Raw genomic sequence first — 21,709 nt, 5'->3', positions numbered from 1 at the left:
AAGGTATCTTTACCATACATGACTAGAAGATCATGACTGTTTATCATTAGTTGTGTATCTGAACCTACATAGTACTCTCAGGTTGCTACAGAGCTAGCCAAAAAATGTTGAAGACATCAAGCCCACATTCTTTTTGGAAGCAGTGCTTTGCAAATCCAAGAGTCAATGCGGAGTGTTTTCCTGGTCATGCACTTTTGCCCGATCCTTGAGGCTTATCACAACTGCCTAGCCCTGCCTCGTATCTTTCTGTCTAATTTCTTCATATCCTGAGAATAGAGGCATCTGACCTTAGAAGTAAGAATCTTACTACTTCTAGTAATTTATATACTTATGTACCGTTCACTGTGATCCACATGCATTAACTCAATTCGGCTTTTATATTGCAAGAGGTATTGAAAATGTACTGGTGAGATGTGATGTAGACGCATGAGTGGGGTGGTTCTGGTTGTTTTAGACGTTTCAACATGAGTCTTTGTTTTTGCTACATGTACTTCTTACATATTAAGTTGTACTATTATACACATTGCTGTACTACAGAAAATCACATCAATCACCGGGTGGGGTAGAGCATTTTCTAGTCTTTAACAACTGAGACAAATGTACCAGGGTGTACTGGAGACGGCAGTGAATTCACAAGTTGCCCATTTTCAGAATTGGTGTGCAGTCGGAAACTACACTTTCTGTGATTTAAAAATTGAAGTATTGTAGGTTTCCACAACTTTTTTGCAATTGCTGCTTCCTGCGAGTCATTCGGAGCACCTTCCCGCCTGAGATCCATTATTCCTGTCCAACAGGTCAAAGCAGGTGGCTTCTCTGCCACTTTGCACCAGATTGTTCCAGGTCTGGCATTAACAAACTAAAATTGCTCAGTTTTCCTAAAAACATTGCAGGAATGACATGCGGATTGAGGTGCATCATTGCTAAATTGAATTCAAATATCAGCTTTATTTTTAATTTGCAGAGAAAGAGCTTCAAGATGAACTGAAAGATGAGCAAAATTTTAGTGAAGATGACGATGGTAAGACTGTTGAAGAAGGCGGTGTGGGATTCTTGTATCTGAAACAACTGAAGCTTCAAACTGAAACAGATGACAGGACAGATTACACAAATTTCCGATTTCTTCTCTGGAAGGCAATGGCAGAATTCCCAGAAAGGGTTGAGCCTCGATCAAGGGAACTGTCCCCTCTTCTGCTAAGGTTTATTAGGTAAGTTGCATTTCCAACTTAAGAAGACAATTCTGTAACTTTTTACCTTATCTCTCAGTCCACTTGCTTCTATGCATGATTGGCATTTATAACAGAGGCAAGATTCCCAACTCAGAAAGAGGTATTAGAAGCTGGCAGGTTTTACCTCACTTGCAGTGATTAACCAAGAGTAGAGATATCAAGTTTTAAATGTTCCTTGTCAATTAATTTCTACTTTACTAAATAAATAATCTCTGTTTTTGTTCTATTATACTAAGGTCATTAAATAGACTACCTTGCCCCATTCCTTATCTGGATTCCTGGTCACCTTCTCTGCTTCAGCTTAAGTTCCTAGGACGGTAGACTGGGCTTCCCCAACAGCACCTCTCTGTACTGAAATAAGCCCTTGCACTTAGCATTGGTCTACACAACTCCTGTGCAGGGGACATAGATCAGGCTTCAAACCCCTATGTTTATGTAATGCTGTTGTCACTGCCTTAGCTGTTAAAGTCCTGTTCAGTGCAAGTCTTCCCATGATGCCTTCACCATACGCTTCTTTAATAACAGTCTTTGTAATTCTTGGAATTCTTGGTGTAAGGAGGTCTTTTAATCCTCTCTTAATACCAAACCTAAAGGACCAAGTATGCTTTGCCCAACCTGACACTGTCAAAAAATTAACAAGGCAGCTAGGTTCAAGGAATAGCATATCCAGACTGTCCCTTAACACCAACTTTGTGCACACTCTGTGCAGTGCCAGCTGCTAATAGTACCACTGCAATACAGAAACAACATAATAAAGAAACAGGGTACAACTAATTCCTTAAGTAACAATTAAAATGTCCAGTCCTAGCAAATTGTTTCTTATTTCTTCTTATTGAGCTCCAAATAGTTATCCACTTATTATGTGACATAAAGCACAGCCCACATGTTTTGTTCTACCAAACTTTCTTGGGGCAGATAAACTGTTAGACCAACTGTATTGTCAAAGTTCCTTCAAAGTACACCTACATGCCGGTCCAGACTAGTTACCATCACTGCACTGTATGATCATGAATGAGTAATTTCTAAATTCCAAGCATATAATACTGTGGCAGTTTGTAGATATTCTCCACCTCGCAGCCCCATGTGTTGGGGGTGGGGGAATGAGGGGAGAGTTCACAGTAGACACCACAGTCCATGTCCTATATATATTTTTTTTTAAAAAAATATATATTTTATTAACATTTTGTTGTCTTACATTTGTATATTCTCTCGTTGTAACATTTCTTACTCATTATACTTGTCTATCAAACAATCTGCATTTATGATATATATTACTCGTGATTCGTTGCTCAACTCCTAGGTATTGTAAGCTTACTTTATGTTTTCATTGGTCCCTGACTCTAGTAAGCTGATCACATTTACATTCTGCGCTGTGTTTCTCGCTGTTCTACATTATCATTTTGAATCATGTGAGTAAGCAACCAACTTAATTCCGTTCTAATCTATAGCTTGAGGAAGAAACTTAAAAGAGGGAAAGAAAAAGGAGTAAGACAAAGAAAGTGAATGGACCAAGAAACAAGTGGTCAACATAACGGCTTTGTGTGGGTGGGACTTGTATCTGATGATATAAAAAGGCACAGAAGCATAGGAACATGGGAAGAAGGGTCATGCCCAGGGCGCACCAGCGCACAGGGGGGCGGTCAACCACTCTCCACCCCTCCACTCTATTGGTGGTGTAGCAAATTGCTAGTCGTACGTCTCCATACTACGTCAATCGGTGTGATCTATTTATAAGTTTGGTCACATTCGGGCCCCTATTTGGGAACCTTCCCCTCTGGGTCAACCTCATAGAGTGTGCTACTCATCTCCTATTACAACTTCGGGGCCTGCTGAACTCTTGAATAGACCTTCCCAGCTCGACACTAGGTCTTCCCATTCTTGGGCGATAGGAACCTGTCGAATTCCCCTGGCATCCTCAGCCTCCAGGACCTGCAGTTCAGCCCTAGACCATCTCAAAACATCACCTCTCCAGTCAGTCAGTGAGGGGCGGCTTGAGGCCTTCCAGCCCTTTGAGACTATTCTTTTATAAAGGGCCAGGGACAGGTCCAGGAATCTCCCTCTCCCCCTCCCTCGTAAAGCAGCTGCCCTGAGACCCAGTAAGCACAGATCAGGGGTGGGCAGCAGTTCTATCCCTAGTAGCTGAGATAGGATAGACGTCATCTCCCTCCAACCAAATTGAAGCTCCGGGCACCCCCACACCATATGGTCAAAGTCTGCATTTCCCCCTGACATCTCGGGCATGTCTCAGGGGTCCCTCCGTATATACGGAATAGCCGGTGAGGTGTCCGGTATGTCCTATGTGTAGGTCATTGTATTGGATGTACCTTAACCGTGTGTTACGCGAAATAACCCGGGGGTAAGCCAATGTTTTGTTCCATTCTGAGTCAGACAAGTCCCGCCCGATCGTGTTCCCCCCCATCTTTCTCTCAAGGAATGTAAAGGATCTAGCATGGCCTCTACTTGAGCCCGGTATATCTTGGCGACCATATGAGGCTCCGCCCCTGATGTCAGCAGTAGGTGCAGCACCCCGTGGGTAGTGGGTTCCGCGTTTATCGTGTCCCAGTGGTCTTTCAGGGTGTGCATTAGTCTACCGAAGAGTAAAAACTGACACCAGGGAACACCCCCCATCGATAAGTCAGCAAATCCCTTCAGCACACCCTCCTCAAAGAGCCCTCCCACTGTCTCAATCCCCGCACTAGTCCAAGGACCAAGCCCCAGATCTCCCTTGCCCTTCCCCCGGACCCCAACGCCAGTGCCGCCAGCGGTAAAGCCGGAGAATATGGTGGGCCCACTCCTGCCCTTTTCGTACACCTTTTCCAGCATGTCAACGCGACTTTTATCATTATGTTGTTCTCAGGAAGGGCTATTTTCCTGCCTGCCATACTTGCCGCAATCAATGCCTTATCTAATACTCCCTGGGCAGTACACAGGTCTAGGTGTCCTCTGCCCACCAGCCAGCCGGATACCCACTGTAGTTGGGCTGCCAGATAGTATGCCTCGAAGTCAGGGGCGCCCAGACCACCCATACGGGACGGTCTACAGATGGTCGTCAATGCAGTGCGTCTGCGTCCATCGTCCCATATTAGCTCTCTGAATAACGCGTTCAAGTCGCGAAACCATGCCGGGGGGGGATCAGTAATGGCAAGTTGGCGAAGTAATAGATGAGTCGGGGAAGCATAATCATTTTGGACAGCGCCGCTCTGGCCATCACTGATAGTTTTAGCGAGTGCCAAAACCCAACCGTGGACCGCAAGGATCTAAGCACTCTTCCAAGATTACCGTCTCTTAGATCGCCCATCTCGTGAAATATTTGAATGCCCAGGTACTTGAAGGTCCGTGGGGCCCAGTTCACGTCTATCGGACATTCTCCTGGGCGCGCGCAACCCTGCGTCATGGGAAACACATATGTCTTGCCGCGGTTAAGGCATAGTGCCGACACCTCCCCGAAGTCCTCCAAAACCCCTAGGGCCCAGAGGAGACCACTAGCTCCATCCCTGAGGTAGATTAGAATATTGTCCGCATACAGGGAGACAACGTGCTCGGTTGGCCCCCATTCGATCCCCCTACCCACGCCCTCCCCCGCAGCTGGGCCGCCAAAGGTTCAATCGCCAGGGCAAACAGCTGCGGGGACAGAGGGCACCCCTGTCTGGTTCCACGAAACACCGGGTACGCATCAGAGATTGTTCTGCCCGTCCTCACTCTGGCCAATGGAGACTAGTACAACAGGTCCACCCATCTAACCCAGTTCTCCACAAGGCCCATTCTTAACATCGCTGCCCTCAGATAATCCCACCTAATCGAGTCGAAAGCCTTCTCGAAATCCACTGCCAGCAAGGTCCCCGCTGGTGGTTTCAATTCGTCGGGCATGTGCAAGATAGAGAAAAGCCGCCTAAGGTTCAGGGAGGTGCTGCGTCCAGGGATAAAACCATTCTGGTCAGCGTGTATCAATGTGGTCATGAGGGGGAGCAGTCGGCTGGCCATGATTTTGCTAAGGATCTTAAAGTCACTGTTTAGCATCGATAATGGACGGAAGTCGGCCACCGATGCTTCCCTATTGTTGGTCTTGGAGAGTGGCACTACCAGCGCCTCACCAGCGCGTGCCAGGCAGTTCTCCACAATACATCGCCTCCGCATACATATCCGCCAACCTGGGAACCAGTAAGGATTTATATTTTTTGTAAAAATCCATAGGAAGACCGTCCGTACCAGGGGTCTTCCCAGGGGCTAGCTGTGCTATGGCATCATTTATCTCTTCTATAGTCACCGGCCCCCCAAGGCTGTCCCTATCTTCTGGACTCAGCATCGGCAGGGGGATCTGCATTAAGAAATTGTCAAAAGTCCCTGTCTCCAGATTGCTAGGTCTCCTATACAGGTGTGTAGGAAGTTGGCTCTGTATGTGCTATTTCAAAGTAAGGAATAGCATGCACAGAGTCCAAGGGTTCCCCTTAGAGGTAAGATAGTGGCAAAAAGAGATAATACTAATGCTCTATTTTGTGGTAGTGTGGTCGAGCAGTAGGCTTATCAAAGGAGTAGTGTTAAGCATTTGTTGTACATACACACAGGCAATAAATGAGGAACACACACTCAGAGACAAATCCAGCCAATAGGTTTTGTTATTGAAAAATATATTTTCTTAGTTTATTTTAAGAACCACAGGTTCAAATTTTACATGTAATATCTCATTTGAAAGGTATTGCAGGTAAGTACTTTAGGAACTTTGAATCATTACATTAGCATTTATACTTTTTACATAAAACACAAATAGCTGTTTTAAAAGTGCACACAGTGCAATTTTCACAGTTCCTGGGGGAGGTAAATTATTGTTAGTTTTCACAGGTAAGTAAGTCACTTACAGGTTTCAGTTTTTGGTCCACGGTAGCCCACCGTTGGGGGTTCAGAGCAACCCCAAAGTCACCACACGGGCAGCTCAGGGCCGGTTAGGTGCAGAGGTCCAAGAGGTGCCCAAAACACATAGGCTTCAATGGAGAGAAGGGGGTGCCCCTGTTCCAGTCTGCCAGCAGGTAAGTACCCGCGTCTTCGGAGGGCAGACCAGGGGGGTTTTGTAGGGCACCGGGGGGGACACGAGTCAGCACAAAAAGTACACCCTCAGCAGCGCGGGGGCGGCCGGGTGCAGTGTGTAAACACGCGTCGGGTTTCCAATAGTTTCCTATGGGAGACCAAGGGGTCTCTTCAGCGATGCAGGCAAGGGGGGGGGGCTCCTCGGGGTAGCCACCACCTGGGCAAGGGAGAGGGCCTCCTTGGGGTCACTCCTGCACAGGAGTTCTGTTCCTTTAGGTGCTGGGGGCTGCGGGTGCAGGGTCTTTTCCAGCCGTCGGGAAAGGAGAGTTCAGGCAGTCACGGTCAGGGGGAGCCTCGGGATTCCCTCTGCAGGCGTCGCTGTGGGGGTTCAGGGGGGACAACTTTGGTTACTCACAGTCTTGGAGTCGCCGGAGGGTCCTCCCTGAGGTGTTGGTTCTCCACCAGTCGAGTCGGGGTCGCCGGGTGCAGTGTTGCAAGTCTCACGCTTCTTGCGGGGAGTTGCAGGGGTCTTTAAATCTGCTCCTTGAAACAAAGTTTCAGTTCTTTTGGAGCAGTGCCGCTGTCCTCGGGAGTTTCTTGTCTTTCTTGAAGCAGGGCAGTCCTCAGAGGATTCAGAGGTCGCTGGTCCCTTGGAAAGCGTCGCTGGAGCAGGTTTCTTTTGGAAGGCAGGAGACAGGCCGGTAAGTCTGGGGCCAAAGCAGTTGGTGTCTTCTGTTCTTCCTCTGCAGGGGTTTTTCAGCTCAGCAGTCCTCTTCTTCTTGTAGTTTCAGGAATCTAAATTCTTAGGTTCAGGGAAGCCCTTAAATACTAAATTTAAGGGCGTGTTTAGGTCTGGGGGGTTAGTAGCCAATGGCTACTAGCCCTGAGGGTGAGTACACCCTCTTTGTGCCTCTTCCCAAGGGGAGGGGGGTCACATCCCTAATCCTATTGGGGGAATCAGAGTCACTTCAGCTCAGGACACCTTAGGGGCTGTCCTGACTGGCCAGTGACTCCTCCTTGTTTTTCTCATTATTTCCTCCGGCCTTGCCGCCAAAAGTGGGGGCCGTGGCTGGAGGGGGCGGGCAACTCCACTAGCTGGAGTGTCCTGCTGTGCTGGAACAAAGGGGTGAGCCTTTGAGGCTCACCGCCAGGTGTTACAGCTCCTGCCTGGGGGAGGTGTTAGCATCTCCACCCAGTGCAGGCTTTGTTACTGGCCTCAGAGTGACAAAGGCACTCTCCCCATGGGGCCAGCAACATGTCTCTAGTGTGGCAGGCTGCTGGAACTAGTCAGCCTACACAGATAGTTGGATACAGTTTCAGGGGGCACCTCTAAGGTGCCCTCTGGGGTGTGTTTCACAATAAAATGTACACTGGCATCAGTGTGCATTTATTGTGCTGAGAAGTTTGATACCAAACTTCCCAGTTTTCAGTGTAGCCATTATGGTGCTGTGGAGTTCGTGTTTGACAGACTCCCAGACCATATACTCTTATGGCTACCCTGCACTTACAATGTCTAAGGTTTGGCTTAGACACTGTAGGGGCACAGTGCTCATGCACTGGTGCCCTCACCTATGGTATAGTGCACCCTGCCTTAGGGCTGTAAGGCCTGCTAGACGGGTGTCTTACCTATACTGCATAGGCAGTGAGAGGCTGGCATGGCACCCTGAGGTGAGTGCCATGTCGACTTACTCATTTTGTTCTCACTAGCACACACAAGCTGGTAAGCAGTGTGTCGGTGCTGAGTGAGGGGTCTCCAGGGTGGCATAAGACATGCTGCAGCCCTTAGAGACCTTCCCTGGCATCAGGGCCCTTGGTACCAGAGGTACCAGTTACAAGGGACTTACCTGGATGCCAGGGTGTGCCAATTGTGGATACAAAAGTACAGGTTAGGGAAAGAACACTGGTGCTGGGGCCTGGTTAGCAGGCCTCAGCACACTTTCAATTCAAAACATAGCATCAGCAAAGGCAAAAAGTCAGGGGGTAACCATGCCAAGGAGGCATTTCCTTACAAGGTGCATATAATAATCCCTAAATGCATCATTAATGGGACCTGGGCTAAGTCTACGATTTCCCGCTCTGTCCAATACATTTGTGATGGGTTCGCTATCCCCACTCGGGCGCACCAGCCATGCCAGTAGCTTACCCGACCTGCCCTCCTCTGACTGTAGGGATGCTAGGTATCTTTGCATATCATGGCATCTGAGCTGTTCCTCAGCTTGGAGAGTGTTATCTGCAGACGCAGTCATATTTTTCATCACCTTGTGTTTCTAGACCCTGTCTCAGTTCCCACCTTCGGGCATGACCTTTTCTATGGCAGTTAGTTCCCTCTCTAGCGTATGCCTCACCCCGCCGACTGCCCAAGACAGAAACCCCTCGTCACCACCTTGAGCGTCTCCCATTCCACAGCTCTGAGAGAAGTGGATCCCTTGTTAGTCTCAATGTGTTCTGTCAGATGGCAGCGTAGTGCCTCCCTGTACGCCTGACCCTCGAGTGCCGCGGGGGCCAGTCTCCACGACGGTATGGGGGAGGCCTGTCCTGCGATACCCTCAGCGTTAACAGTAGTGGATTATGATCCAATATTGTGCAGGCCAGGTATTCAGAGTGGGTCACACCACGAGCCAGCCCCGCAGTGCAGACCACCCTATCAATTCTGGTATGCACCCGGTGGAGGCCCGAATAAAACGAGTAGTTCCTAACGACCGGGTGCCGCACCCGCCAGACATCTACCAAACCCCAAGTGCCCATCCATTCAACCAGTCTTTGAGCTATCTTAATTGACGTCGCCCCTTGTAGCGGTGGGGTGGACCTGTCCATGTTTATATCTAATACTGCGTTGAAGTCCCTTCCTATTTGTACTTCCCCAGTGCGTTTGCGGGTGAGGTGTCTTGATAGGCCTGTCATGAATGAGACCTGTTCTTGATTAGGGGCATAGATGCAACTTAACACCAATGGGGTCCCATGTAGCTTCCCCTCCAATATCCCGAACCTGCCCTCTTTGTCTATGTTGGAAGAATCAATCGTTAGGGGGACACCCGCTCTAATCCAAACCAGTATGCCTCTTGCATAAGCTGAGTATTCTGTAGCAAACACCTGCCCCCTCCACCTGTGTCTTAATTTCTCTCCCTCTCCCGGTGCCAGATGGGTCTCCTGTAGCATTGCTATCTGCACCCCCTTCTCTTTAGGTAGGAAAGAATTCTATGTCTTTTGGCCGGAGTGCCCATCCCCCTGACATTCCAGGTTATGAAATTGTAGTCTGCCATCTTGATCTTATAGCCTGGTAAAAGCGGGCCTGGCGCACCCGGGGCACTAACCAAACCCCCTGCATGCCCATACCTTTACAGTGGTCGGTCATCTCCACCCACTCTGCCGGTTGAACTCATAACTGCAAACCCCAACTCCCCATCCCCAGGGCGCCTCCGGAACTGTAGGTGGCCTAGAAAACTGTGCAACAGTGCAACTTGTTCAAATACATAACTGCAGTATTCGCCAGCCAAGTCTGGCAGGCGAAAGACAAGTCAAGGGGGGTGGCCAGGTCCGGAGGGGCCACACGTTCACACACAGCGTGCCATGTCTCCGGGCACTACTGCAGGCCCGGGCTATCCGAGTTCGTCGGATGTTTGAGGAGTCACCTTCGGGGCACGAGACAAACTCCCCGAATCCCCGGCGGAGGACACCATTGTGTTGTCGGACTCTTCTTCAGAACCATCCTGGGGGGACACCTCTCCACCCACTCGGGCCGCCGCCTCAAGGGCTGCTCTCCTGCCAGTTTCTCTCTGCGTTTGCATTGGTGCCAGCCGTGGGCGATCCCTGGATCTCCTCCCCCTCGGGGCTCTGCGAGTCCTGCCTGCACCAGGGTTCTCACGCGCGGGCTGCGCCGTTTGGGACCCATGCCTCTCGAGCCATTCCCATGCCTCTTCCGGGGATTGGAAGAATGTGGACTTCCCATCCACAATCACTCTTAGTCTTGCTGGAAATAGCAGCGAGTACTGGATCCCTTCGTCTCGCAAGGCTCTTTTAACCGCTAAGAATGAGGCTCGCTTGTTCTGAACGTCTAGAGTAAAGTCTGGGAATAGTGTCACCTCTCCGTTTGCCACTTTAAACGGGCCCATCTCTCTGGCTTTCTGTAGAAGGATGTCCCTGTCTCTGTAGTGCAGCAGCTTAGCGATTACTGCACGGGCGGTCTGCCAGGGGCAAGAAGTCTCGATGGCACACGGTACGCCCGCTCCAGCGTGTAGAAGGGGGTCAGGCATCCCGGTGCGACCACTGTGCTTAGCCATTTCTCCAGGAATTCCACCATGTTTGACCCCTCGGTCCCCTCGGGGAGACCCACCACGCACACATTGTTCCTCCTGTTTCTTCCCTCTGCGTCTTCGGCCCGCTGTTCAAGTCTTGCCACTCTGCCGGCCAGAGAGGTTACCTCCGCCGTCGTGTCTCTCTGTCTTGGCACGATGTCGGCCAGCGAGGTTTCCGTTGCTTTGACTCTGTCAACCAGCTTATGATGATCAGCCCTCAGGAGACCCACCTCAATCGCGACTTGGTTGATGTCGTGCTGCAATGTTAACTTTGTGTCCTCTATTGCCCCAAGTATCTTGTCTAGGGTGTCTTGCACTTTGGCTTGTGAATGGTTCTGTGAGTCCTCCTCCCCAGGTGGCGCCACGTGGTCCATGGCTCTGTTCTTGTGTCGGCCCTTGGGGGGCATCGGTCAGGCAAGGGGGTATACCCCGGCAGGTACAGCAATTGGCCCGGGCGTTTTCGTATGTTCTGCTTCTGACTTGTCCCCCCGTTTTGGTCTCCGAAAGTTTAGCTTCTGCTCCCGGATAGACTTAGGCCGGGCTCCAAGTGCCCTGCCAGCTGACACCAGCATCCAGGCGCAGGGGGCTCTACGTTAGTCGACCGTGGCCGGTTGCCACCCGATTCAGTGCTAGCTCCCTCGCTCGCTACTCTTACCAGGCCTCTCCTCAGCGACCAGGATCGGGCATACTCAGCGACCACGGCTCGGTTGTCTCCCCATGCGGGGCACCCACCAACTCCACAGCGCTTCTTCCGAGGCCTCTCGTTTGGTCGTGCCCAGTGACCCCATTCAGGGGTCGATGGTGCTCCAGGACGTCCAGCAGTTTTATTAATCTCTCATGCCGGGCAGCTGATCTCCTTTACCTTGCTGCATGAGCTTCTTCCAGGGCGTGACTCATGGGGTCCCGTGCCCCCCCTCCAGCAACTTCTCAGGCGACCCTCCGTGGAAGCCGGGGCGTCGCGACTCCAACTTAGCTCCCAGTGCCCCGCGCGGGATCGGCGCAGCATACACGGATCGGGCCCGGAAAACCAGGGCCGTGTCCGCCTCACCGTCTCCAAGTGTAATGTGTCCGTTGGGGCGGAGACCCCCCAGGGCCCCCAGCCCTTGCCAGGCACTCCGGGGGCCCTCAATCCGGCTAGAAGGCCCTGTCTCCGTCCCCTGCTCACCACGGGCCCGCAGCGGAGGCTCAGCCACGCCGGCAACCGGTCCGCAATCCAGCACCCGTGCTCCGAGGAGGAACGGCCCGGGCTGGCATGTTCTTCAGGATTTTTGCTGCCGGCCCCTCCGGAGTGAGATAATTAGACGTGCGCCATGTTCAGAACCATGTCCATGTCCTATATCATGAAGGGCACATAGCGTTCAAATGTGAATAACTACTGTGTATCAAGAAAAATTTAGCAAGGTTATTGTTTCAATGGATACTTGTTCTCTCAGGTTCCTTAGATGAACACTTGCACCAGTGATACACTGTGTACAGAACATATTAAGCTATTCCTCTGTACTGCTGACTTCTGTAGGAAACTGGGATTCTGTTTGCAGATGTCCCCCTACTACCTTCCCCATTTGAACTACTGGATGCTGATCTTCTACTCTGAGAGTGCATTGAAGCCCGCAAACCAGGCTCCAGTGCCAGCATTCTTTCCCTAAAAAAGGTCAGTACTTTAGCATCCCTGTAAGCCCCTAGTGAATGGGTCACCTGGTACCTAGGGCAGGGGACTACGGAGGGTCCCTATGGGCTGCAGCATGTATTGTGCCACCCTAAGGGACCCACATAAAGCCAAATGCTGTCTGCCATCGCAGAACGCGTGAAATAGTGCAAACCACTGTGAAAACACAACATTGCACCCATACCATATTCAGTGTCCAAATACACTCATGAATTATATGTAAGTCACCCGTACAGCATGCCTCAAGAACCCTAAGCGTGAATGCGTTTTAATACATGGCCGGGCATATCCGCGTGAGATACTACAAGTGAACAAGGAAGCCATCTTAAGGTTTGTACTGGGCACTGGTCACTGGTCATCACGAGTTAACCTATGGTATCAAACAGTTCATCTTAATTAATCCATACTGACGTCAGTATTGGATTTATGACATGGACCCAAGAGGTGCCCTGTGAAACCTACTAGTCTTTTAGTGTGCTGGCTGACTCGTACCGACCAGCCTGCCACCATAGATGAGTTTCTGACACACCTGGAGGTGAGAGCTCCTGTTTTCAGAGGTCAGAAAACGTGCATACACTGGAGGAAGGTTGTAAGGAAATGCCTCCTTGGCATGGTTGCCCCCTGACTTTTTGCCTTTGCTGATGCTATGTTTACAATTGAAAGTGTGCTGAGGCCTGCTAACCAGGCCCCAGCACCAGTGTTCTTTCCCTAACCTGTACTTTTGTATCCACAATTGGCAGACCCTGGCATCCAGATAAGTCCCTTGTAACTGGTACTTCTAGTACCAAGGGCCCTGATGCCAAGGAAGGTCTCTAAGGGCTGCAGCATGTCTTATGCCACCCTGGAGACCTCTCACTCAGCACAGACACACTGCTTGCCAGCTTGTGTGTGCTAGTGAGGACAAAACGAGTAAGTCGACATGGCACTCCCCTCAGGGTGCCATGCCAGCCTCTCACTGCCTATGCAGTATAGGTAAGACACCCCTCTAGCAGGCCTTACAGCCCTAAGGCAGGGTGCACTATACCATAGGTGAGGGTACCAGTGCATGAGCATGGTACCCCTACAGTGTCTAAACAAAACCTTAGACATTGTAAGTGCAGGGTAGCCATAAGAGTATATGGTCTGGGAGTCTGTCACACACGAACTCCACAGCACCATAATGGCTACACTGAAAACTGGGAAGTTTGGTATCAAACTTCTCAGCACAATAAATGCACACTGATGCCAGTGTACATTTGATTGTAAAATACACCCCAGAGGGCACCTTAGAGGTGCCCCCTGAAACTTAACCGACTATCTGTGTAGGCTGACTAGTTTTAGCAGCCTGCCACAAACCGAGACATGTTGCTGGCCCCATGGGGAGAGTGCCTTTGTCACTCTGAGGCCAGTAACAAAGCCTGCACTGGGTGGAGATGCTAACACCTCTCCCAGGCAGGAATTGTCACACCTGGCGGTGAGCCTCAAAGGCTCACCTCCTTTGTGCCAACCCAGCAGGACACTCCAGCTAGTGGAGTTGCCCGCCCCCTCCGGCCAGGCCCCACTTTTGGCGGCAAGGCCGGAGAAAATAATGAGAATAACAAGGAGGAGTCACTGGCCAGTCAGGACAGCCCCTAAGGTGTCCTGAGCTGAGGTGACTCTAACTTTTAGAAATCCTCCATCTTGCAGATGGAGGATTCCCCCAATAGGGTTAGGATTGTGACCCCCTCCCCTTGGGAGGAGGCACAAAGAGGGTGTACCCACCCTCAGGGCTAGTAGCCATTGGCTACTAACCCCCCAGACCTAAACACGCCCTTAAATTTAGTATTTAAGGGCTACCCTGAACCCTAGAAAATTAGATTCCTGCAACTACAAGAAGAAGGACTGCCTAGCTGAAAACCCCTGCAGAGGAAGACCAGAAGACGACAACTGCCTTGGCTCCAGAAACTCACCGGCCTGTCTCCTGCCTTCCAAAGATCCTGCTCCAGCGACGCCTTCCGAAGGGACCAGCGACCTCGACATCCTCTGAGGACTGCCCCTGCTTCGAAAAGACAAGAAACTCCCGAGGACAGCGGACCTGCTCCAAGAAAAGCTGCAACTTTGTTTCCAGCAGCTTTAAAGAACCCTGCAAGCTCCCCGCAAGAAGCGTGAGACTTGCAACACTGCACCCGGCGACCCCGACTCGGCTGGTGGAGATCCGACGCCTCAGGAGGGACCCCAGGACTACTCTGATACTGTGAGTACCAAAACCTGTCCCCCCTGAGCCCCCACAGCGCCGCCTGCAGAGGGAATCCCGAGGCTTCCCCTGACCGCGACTCCTTGAATCCAAAGCCCCGACACCTGGGAGAGACCCTGCATCCGCAGCCCCCAGGACCTGAAGGACCGGACTTTCACTGGAGGAGTGACCCCCAGGAGCCCCTCTCCCTTGACCAAGTGGAGGTTTCCCCGAGGAACCCCCCCCCTTGCCTGCCTGCAGCACTGAAGAGATCCCTAGATCTCCCATTGACTTCCCTTACAAACCCGACGCTTGTTCCTACACTGCACCCGGCCGCCCCCGCGCCGCTGAGGGTGAAATTTCTGTGTGGACTTGTGTCCCCCCCCCGGTGCCCTACAAAACCCCCCTGGTCTGCCCTCCGAAGACGCGGGTACTTACCTGCAAGCAGACCGGAACCGGGGCACCCCCTTCTCTCCATTCTAGCCTATGTGTTTTGGGCACCACTTTGAACTCTGCACCTGACCGGCCCTGAGCTGCTGGTGTGGTGACTTTGGGGTTGCTCTGAACCCCCAACGGTGGGCTACCTTGGACCAAGAACTAAGCCCTGTAAGTGTCTTACTTACCTGGTTAACCTAACAAATACTTACCTCCCCTAGGAACTGTGAAAAATTGCACTAAGTGTCCACTTTTAAAACAGCTATTTGTCAATAACTTGTAAAGTATACATGCAATTTTTATGCTTTAAAGTTCCTAAAGTACTTACCTGCAATACCTTTCGAATGAGATATTACATGTAGAATTTGAACCTGTGGTTCTTAAAATAAACTAAGGAAAGATATTTTTTTCTATATAAAAACCTATTGGCTGGATTTGTCTCTGAGTGTGTGTACCTCATTTATTGTCTATGTGTATGTACAACAAATGCTTAACACTACTCCTTGGATAAGCCTACTGCTCGACCACACTACCACAAAATAGAGCATTAGTATTATCTATTTTTACCACTATTTTACCTCTAAGGGGAACCCTTGGACTCTGTGCATGCTATTCCTTACTTTGAAATAGCACATACAGAGCCAACTTCCTACATTGGTGGATCAGCGGTGGGGTACAAGACTTTGCATTTGCTGGACTACTCAGCCAATACCTGATCACACGACAAATTCCAAAATTGTCATTAGAAATTGATTTTTGCAATTTGAAAAGTTTTCTAAATTCTTAAAAGACCTGCTAGGGCCTTGTGTTAGATCCTGTTTAGCATTTCTTTTAGAGTTTAAAAGTTTGTTAAAAGTTTGAATTAGATTCTAGAACCAGTTTTAGTTTCTTAAAAAGTATTCCAACTTTTAGAAGCATAATGTCTAGCACAGATGTGAATGTGGTGGAACTCGACTCCACACCTTACCTCCATCTACAGATGAGAGAGCTAAGGTCACTCTGTAAACTAAAGAAAATAGCAATGGGCCCCAAACCTACCAAAGTACAGCTCCAGGAGCTTTTGGCAGAGTTTGAAAAGGCCAACCCCTCTGAGGATGGCAACTCAGAGGATGAAGATAGTGACTTGGAGGGAAATTCCCCCCCTCCAGTCCTACTTAGGGAGAGCAGGGCTTCTCAAGCCCTGACTCCACAAATAATAGTCAGAGATGCTGGTTCCCTCACAGGAGGGACCAACAACTCTGAAATCACTGAGGATAACTCCAGTGAAGAGGACATCCAGTTAGCCAGGATGGCCAAAAGATTGGCTTTGGAAAGACAGATCCTAGCCATAGAGAGGGAAAGACAAGAGATGGGCCTAGGACCCATCAATGGTGGCAGCAATATAAATAGGGTCAGAGATTCTCCTGACATGTTGAAAATCCCCAAAGGGATTGTAACTAAATATGAAGATGGTGATGACATCACCAAATGGTTCACAGCTTTTGAGAGGGCTTGTGTAACCAGAAAAGTGAACAAATCTCACTGGGGTGCTCTCCTTTGGGAAATGTTCACAGGAAAGTGTAGGGATAGACTCCTCACACTCTCTGGACAAGATGCAGAATCTTATGACCTCATGAAGGGTACCCTGATTGAGGGCTTTGGATTCTCCACTGAGGAGTACAGGATTAGGTTCAGGGGGGCTCAAAAATCCTCGAGCCAGACCTGGGTTGACTTTGTTGACTACTCAGTGAAAACACTAGATGGTTGGATTCAAGGCAGTGGTGTAAGTAATTATGATGGGCTGTACAATTTATTTGTGAAAGAACACCTGTTAAGTAATTGTTTCAATGATAAACTGCATCAGCATCTGGTAGACCTAGGACCAATTTCTCCCCAAGAATTGGGAAAGAAGGCGGACCATTGGGTCAAGACAAGGGTGTCCAAGACTTCAACAGGGGGTGACCAAAAGAAAGGGGTCACAAAGACTCCCCGGCAGAAGGGTGATGAGACAACCAAAACTAAAAATAGTAAAGAGTCTTCTACAGGCCCCCAAAAACCTGCACAGGAGGGTGGGCCCAGAGCCTCTTCACAAAACAATGGGTACAAGGGTAAAAACTTTGATCCCAAAAAGGCCTGGTGTCATAGCTGTAAACAGCATGGACACCAAACTGGAGACAAGGCCTGTCCCAAGAAAGGTTCCACTCCAAACTCCCATCCAGGTAACACTGGTATGGCTAGTCTCCAAGTGGGATCAACAGTGTGCCCAGAGCAAATCAGGGTCCACACTGAAGCTACTCTAGTTTCTGAGGGTGGGGTGGATTTAGCCACACTAGCTGTCTGGCCGCCTAACATGCAAAAATACAGACAGCAACTCTTAATTAATGGGACTAGAATAGAGGGCCTGAGGGATACAGGTGCCAGTGTCACCATGGTGACAGAGAAACTGGTTTCCCCTGGCCAATACCTGACTGGAAAAACTTACACAGTCACCAACGCTGACAATCAGAGAAAAGTACATCCCATGGCAATGGTTACTTTAGAATGGGGAGGGGTCAATGGCCTGAAACAGGTGGTGGTCTCCTCAAATATCCCAGTGGACTGTCTGCTTGGAAATGACCTGGAGTCCTCAGCATGGGCTGAGGTAGAGCTAAAAACCCATGCAGCAATGCTGGGTATCCCTGAACTGGTGTGTGTGAAAACAAGAGCACAATGCAAGGCACAGGGTGAAAAAGTAGAGCTGGAGTCTGGAAAAATGGCCCAGCCTACCAAGAGAACAGGAAAGTCAGTTGGGAAACCAACTGCAACACAGCCAAAGAAAGGGAACCTCTCTTCTCAGGAAGAAGTTCTGCCCTCTGAGGGAACTGAGCCTTTGGAGCTTGAACCTTATCAGGTTGAGCTCTTAGGCCCAGGGGGACCCTCAAGGGAAGAGCTGTGTAAGGGACAAGAAACCTGTCCCTCTCTTGAAGGCCTTAGGCAGCAAGCTGCTGAAGAGTCCAAAGGCAAGAAAAATGGAACACATAGGGTCTATTGGGAAGATGGGCTCCTGTACACTGAGGCCAGAGACCCCAAACCTGGTGCCACTAGGAGAGTGGTAGTGCCTCAGCTGTTCAGAGGGTTCATCCTAACATTGGCCCATGACATTCCCCTTGCTGGACATTTGGGACAAACCAAGACGTGGGAGAGGTTAGTCAACCACTTCTACTGGCCCAATATGTCCAACATGGTTAAGGAGTTTTGCCTCTCCTGCCCCACCTGTCAAGCCAGTGGTAAGACAGGTGGGCATCCAAAGGCCCCCCTCATTCCACTTCCAGTGGTGGGGGTGCCCTTTGAAAGAGTGGGTGTGGACATAGTTGGTCCACTGGAACCTCCCACAGCCTCAGGAAATATGTATATCCTGGTAGTAGTGGATCATGCTACCAGGTATCCTGAAGCTATTCCCCTTAGGTCGACTACTGCCCCTGCAGTAGCCAAGGCCCTCATTGGTATCTTTACCAGAGTGGGTTTCCCTAAGGAGGTGGTGTCTGACAGAGGTACCAACTTCATGTCAGCATACCTAAAGCACATGTGGAATGAGTGTGGAGTGACTTATAAATTCACTACACCTTACCATCCACAAACTAATGGCTTAGTTGAGAGATTCAACAAGACATTAAAGGGCATGATCATGGGGCTCCCAGAAAAACTCAAAAGGAGATGGGATGTCCTCCTGCCATGTCTGCTTTTCGCTTACAGGGAGGTACCACAGAAGGGAGTAGGGTTCTCACCCTTTGAACTTCTGTTTGGTCATCCTGTAAGGGGACCACTTGCCCTTGTTAAAGAAGGCTGGGAGAGACCTCTCCATGAGCCTAAACAGGACATAGTGGACTATGTACTTGGCCTTCGCTCTAGAATGGCAGAGTACATGGAAAAGGCAACCAAAAACCTTGAGGCCAGCCAACAACTCCAGAAGTTTTGGTATGACCAAAAGGCTGCACTGGTTGAGTTCCAACCAGGGCAGAAAGTCTGGGTTCTGGAGCCTGTGGCTCCCAGGGCACTCCAGGACAAATGGAGTGGCCCTTACCCAGTGCTAGAGAGGAAGAGTCAGGTCACCTACCTGGTGGACCTGGGCACAAGCAGGAGCCCCAAGAGGGTGATCCATGTGAACCGCCTTAAGCTCTTCCATGACAGGGCTGATGTGAATCTGTTAATGGTAACAGATGAGGATCAGGAGGCAGAGAGTGAACCTCTCCCTGATCTTCTGTCATCAGACCCAAAAGATGGCACAGTAGATGGAGTGATCTACTCAGACACCCTCTCTGACCAACAGCAGGCTGATTGTAGGAGAGTCCTACAACAGTTTCCTGAGCTTTTCTCCCTAACCCCTGGTCAGACCCACCTGTGTACCCATGATGTGGACACAGGAGACAGCATGCCTGTCAAGAACAAAATCTTCAGACAGTCTGACCATGTTAAGGAAAGCATCAAGGTGGAAGTCCACAAGATGCTGGAATTGGGAGTGATTGAGCGCTCTGACAGCCCCTGGGCTAGCCCAGTGGTCTTAGTCCCCAAACCTCACACCAAAGATGGAAAGAAAGAGATGAGGTTTTGTGTGGACTACAGAGGGCTCAATTCTGTCACCAAGACAGATGCCCATCCAATTCCAAGAGCTGATGAGCTCATTGATAAATTAGGTGCTGCCAAATTTCTAAGTACCTTTGACTTGACAGCAGGGTACTGGCAAATAAAAATGGCACCTGGAGCAAAAGAAAAGACAGCATTCTCCACACCTGATGGGCATTATCAGTTTACTGTTATGCCCTTTGGTTTAAAGAATGCCCCTGCCACCTTCCAAAGGTTGGTGAATCAAGTCCTTGCTGGCTTGGAGTCCTTTAGCACAGCTTATCTTGATGATATTGCTGTCTTTAGCTCCACCTGGCAGGATCACCTGGTCCACCTGAGGAAGGTTTTGAAGGCTCTGCAATCTGCAGGCCTCTCTATCAAGGCATCCAAATGCCAGATAGGGCAGGGAACTGTGGTTTACTTGGGACACCTTGTAGGTGGAGGCCAAGTTCAGCCACTCCAACCCAAGATCCAGACTATTCTGGACTGGGTAGCTCCAAAAACCCAGACTCAAGTCAGGGCATTCCTTGGCTTGACTGGGTATTACAGGAGGTTTGTGAAGGGATATGGATCCATTGTGACAGCCCTCACTGAACTCACCTCCAAGAAAATGCCCAAGAAAGTAAACTGGACTGTGGACTGCCAACAGGCCTTTGACACCCTGAAACAGGCAATGTGCTCAGCACCAGTTCTCAAAGCTCCAGATTATTCTAAGCAGTTCATTGTGCAGACTGATGCCTCTGAACATGGGATAGGGGCAGTTTTGTCCCAAACAAATGATGATGGCCTTGACCAGCCTGTTGCTTTCATTAGCAGGAGGTTACTCCCCAGGGAGCAGCGTTGGAGTGCCATTGAGAGGGAGGCCTTTGCTGTGGTTTGGTCCCTGAAGAAGCTGAGACCATACCTCTTTGGGACTCACTTCCTAGTTCAAACTGACCACAGACCTCTCAAATGGCTGATGCAAATGAAAGGTGAAAATCCTAAACTGTTGAGGTGGTCCATCTCCCTACAGGGAATGGACTTTATAGTGGAACACAGACCTGGGACTGCCCATGCCAATGCAGATGGCCTTTCCAGGTTCTTCCACTTAGAAAATGAAGACTCTCTTGGGAAAGGTTAGTCTCATCCTCTTTCGTTTGGGGGGGGGTTGTGTAAGGAAATGCCTCCTTGGCATGGTTGCCCCCTGACTTTTTGCCTTTGCTGATGCTATGTTTACAATTGAAAGTGTGCTGAGGCCTGCTAACCAGGCCCCAGCACCAGTGTTCTTTCCCTAACCTGTACTTTTGTATCCACAATTGGCAGACCCTGGCATCCAGATAAGTCCCTTGTAACTGGTACTTCTAGTACCAAGGGCCCTGATGCCAAGGAAGGTCTCTAAGGGCTGCAGCATGTCTTATGCCACCCTGGAGACCTCTCACTCAGCACAGACACACTGCTTGCCAGCTTGTGTGTGCTAGTGAGGACAAAACGAGTAAGTCGACATGGCACTCCCCTCAGGGTGCCATGCCAGCCTCTCACTGCCTATGCAGTATAGGTAAGACACCCCTCTAGCAGGCCTTACAGCCCTAAGGCAGGGTGCACTATACCATAGGTGAGGGTACCAGTGCATGAGCATGGTACCCCTACAGTGTCTAAACAAAACCTTAGACATTGTAAGTGCAGGGTAGCCATAAGAGTATATGGTCTGGGAGTCTGTCACACACGAACTCCACAGCACCATAATGGCTACACTGAAAACTGGGAAGTTTGGTATCAAACTTCTCAGCACAATAAATGCACACTGATGCCAGTGTACATTTGATTGTAAAATACACCCCAGAGGGCACCTTAGAGGTGCCCCCTGAAACTTAACCGACTATCTGTGTAGGCTGACTAGTTTTAGCAGCCTGCCACAAACCGAGACATGTTGCTGGCCCCATGGGGAGAGTGCCTTTGTCACTCTGAGGCCAGTAACAAAGCCTGCACTGGGTGGAGATGCTAACACCTCTCCCAGGCAGGAATTGTCACACCTGGCGGTGAGCCTCAAAGGCTCACCTCCTTTGTGCCAACCCAGCAGGACACTCCAGCTAGTGGAGTTGCCCGCCCCCTCCGGCCAGGCCCCACTTTTGGCGGCAAGGCCGGAGAAAATAATGAGAATAACAAGGAGGAGTCACTGGCCAGTCAGGACAGCCCCTAAGGTGTCCTGAGCTGAGGTGACTCTAACTTTTAGAAATCCTCCATCTTGCAGATGGAGGATTCCCCCAATAGGGTTAGGATTGTGACCCCCTCCCCTTGGGAGGAGGCACAAAGAGGGTGTACCCAC

The 21,709-nt window shown here is 50.1% G+C and overlaps 1 protein-coding gene across 1 annotated transcript in view; it reads left to right on the top strand.

Annotated features, from left to right (window-relative positions):
- UTP20 (UTP20 small subunit processome component) overlaps window positions 1-21,709 on the top strand; it is a 966,235-nt gene that overhangs the window by 201,388 nt on the left and 743,138 nt on the right. Inside the window, exon 21 of the mRNA XM_069229033.1 lies at window positions 962-1,205. Coding sequence (XP_069085134.1) covers window positions 962-1,205 — 244 coding nt within the window. The remainder of the gene's footprint in view (window positions 1-961; window positions 1,206-21,709) is intronic.

This window comes from Pleurodeles waltl, chromosome 4_1 (assembly GCF_031143425.1).
Source record: "Pleurodeles waltl isolate 20211129_DDA chromosome 4_1, aPleWal1.hap1.20221129, whole genome shotgun sequence".
NCBI lineage: Eukaryota > Metazoa > Chordata > Amphibia > Caudata > Salamandridae > Pleurodeles > Pleurodeles waltl.
The sequence above is the reverse complement of the archived record's forward strand: the minus strand, read 5'-3'. Positions and strand labels throughout refer to the sequence as shown.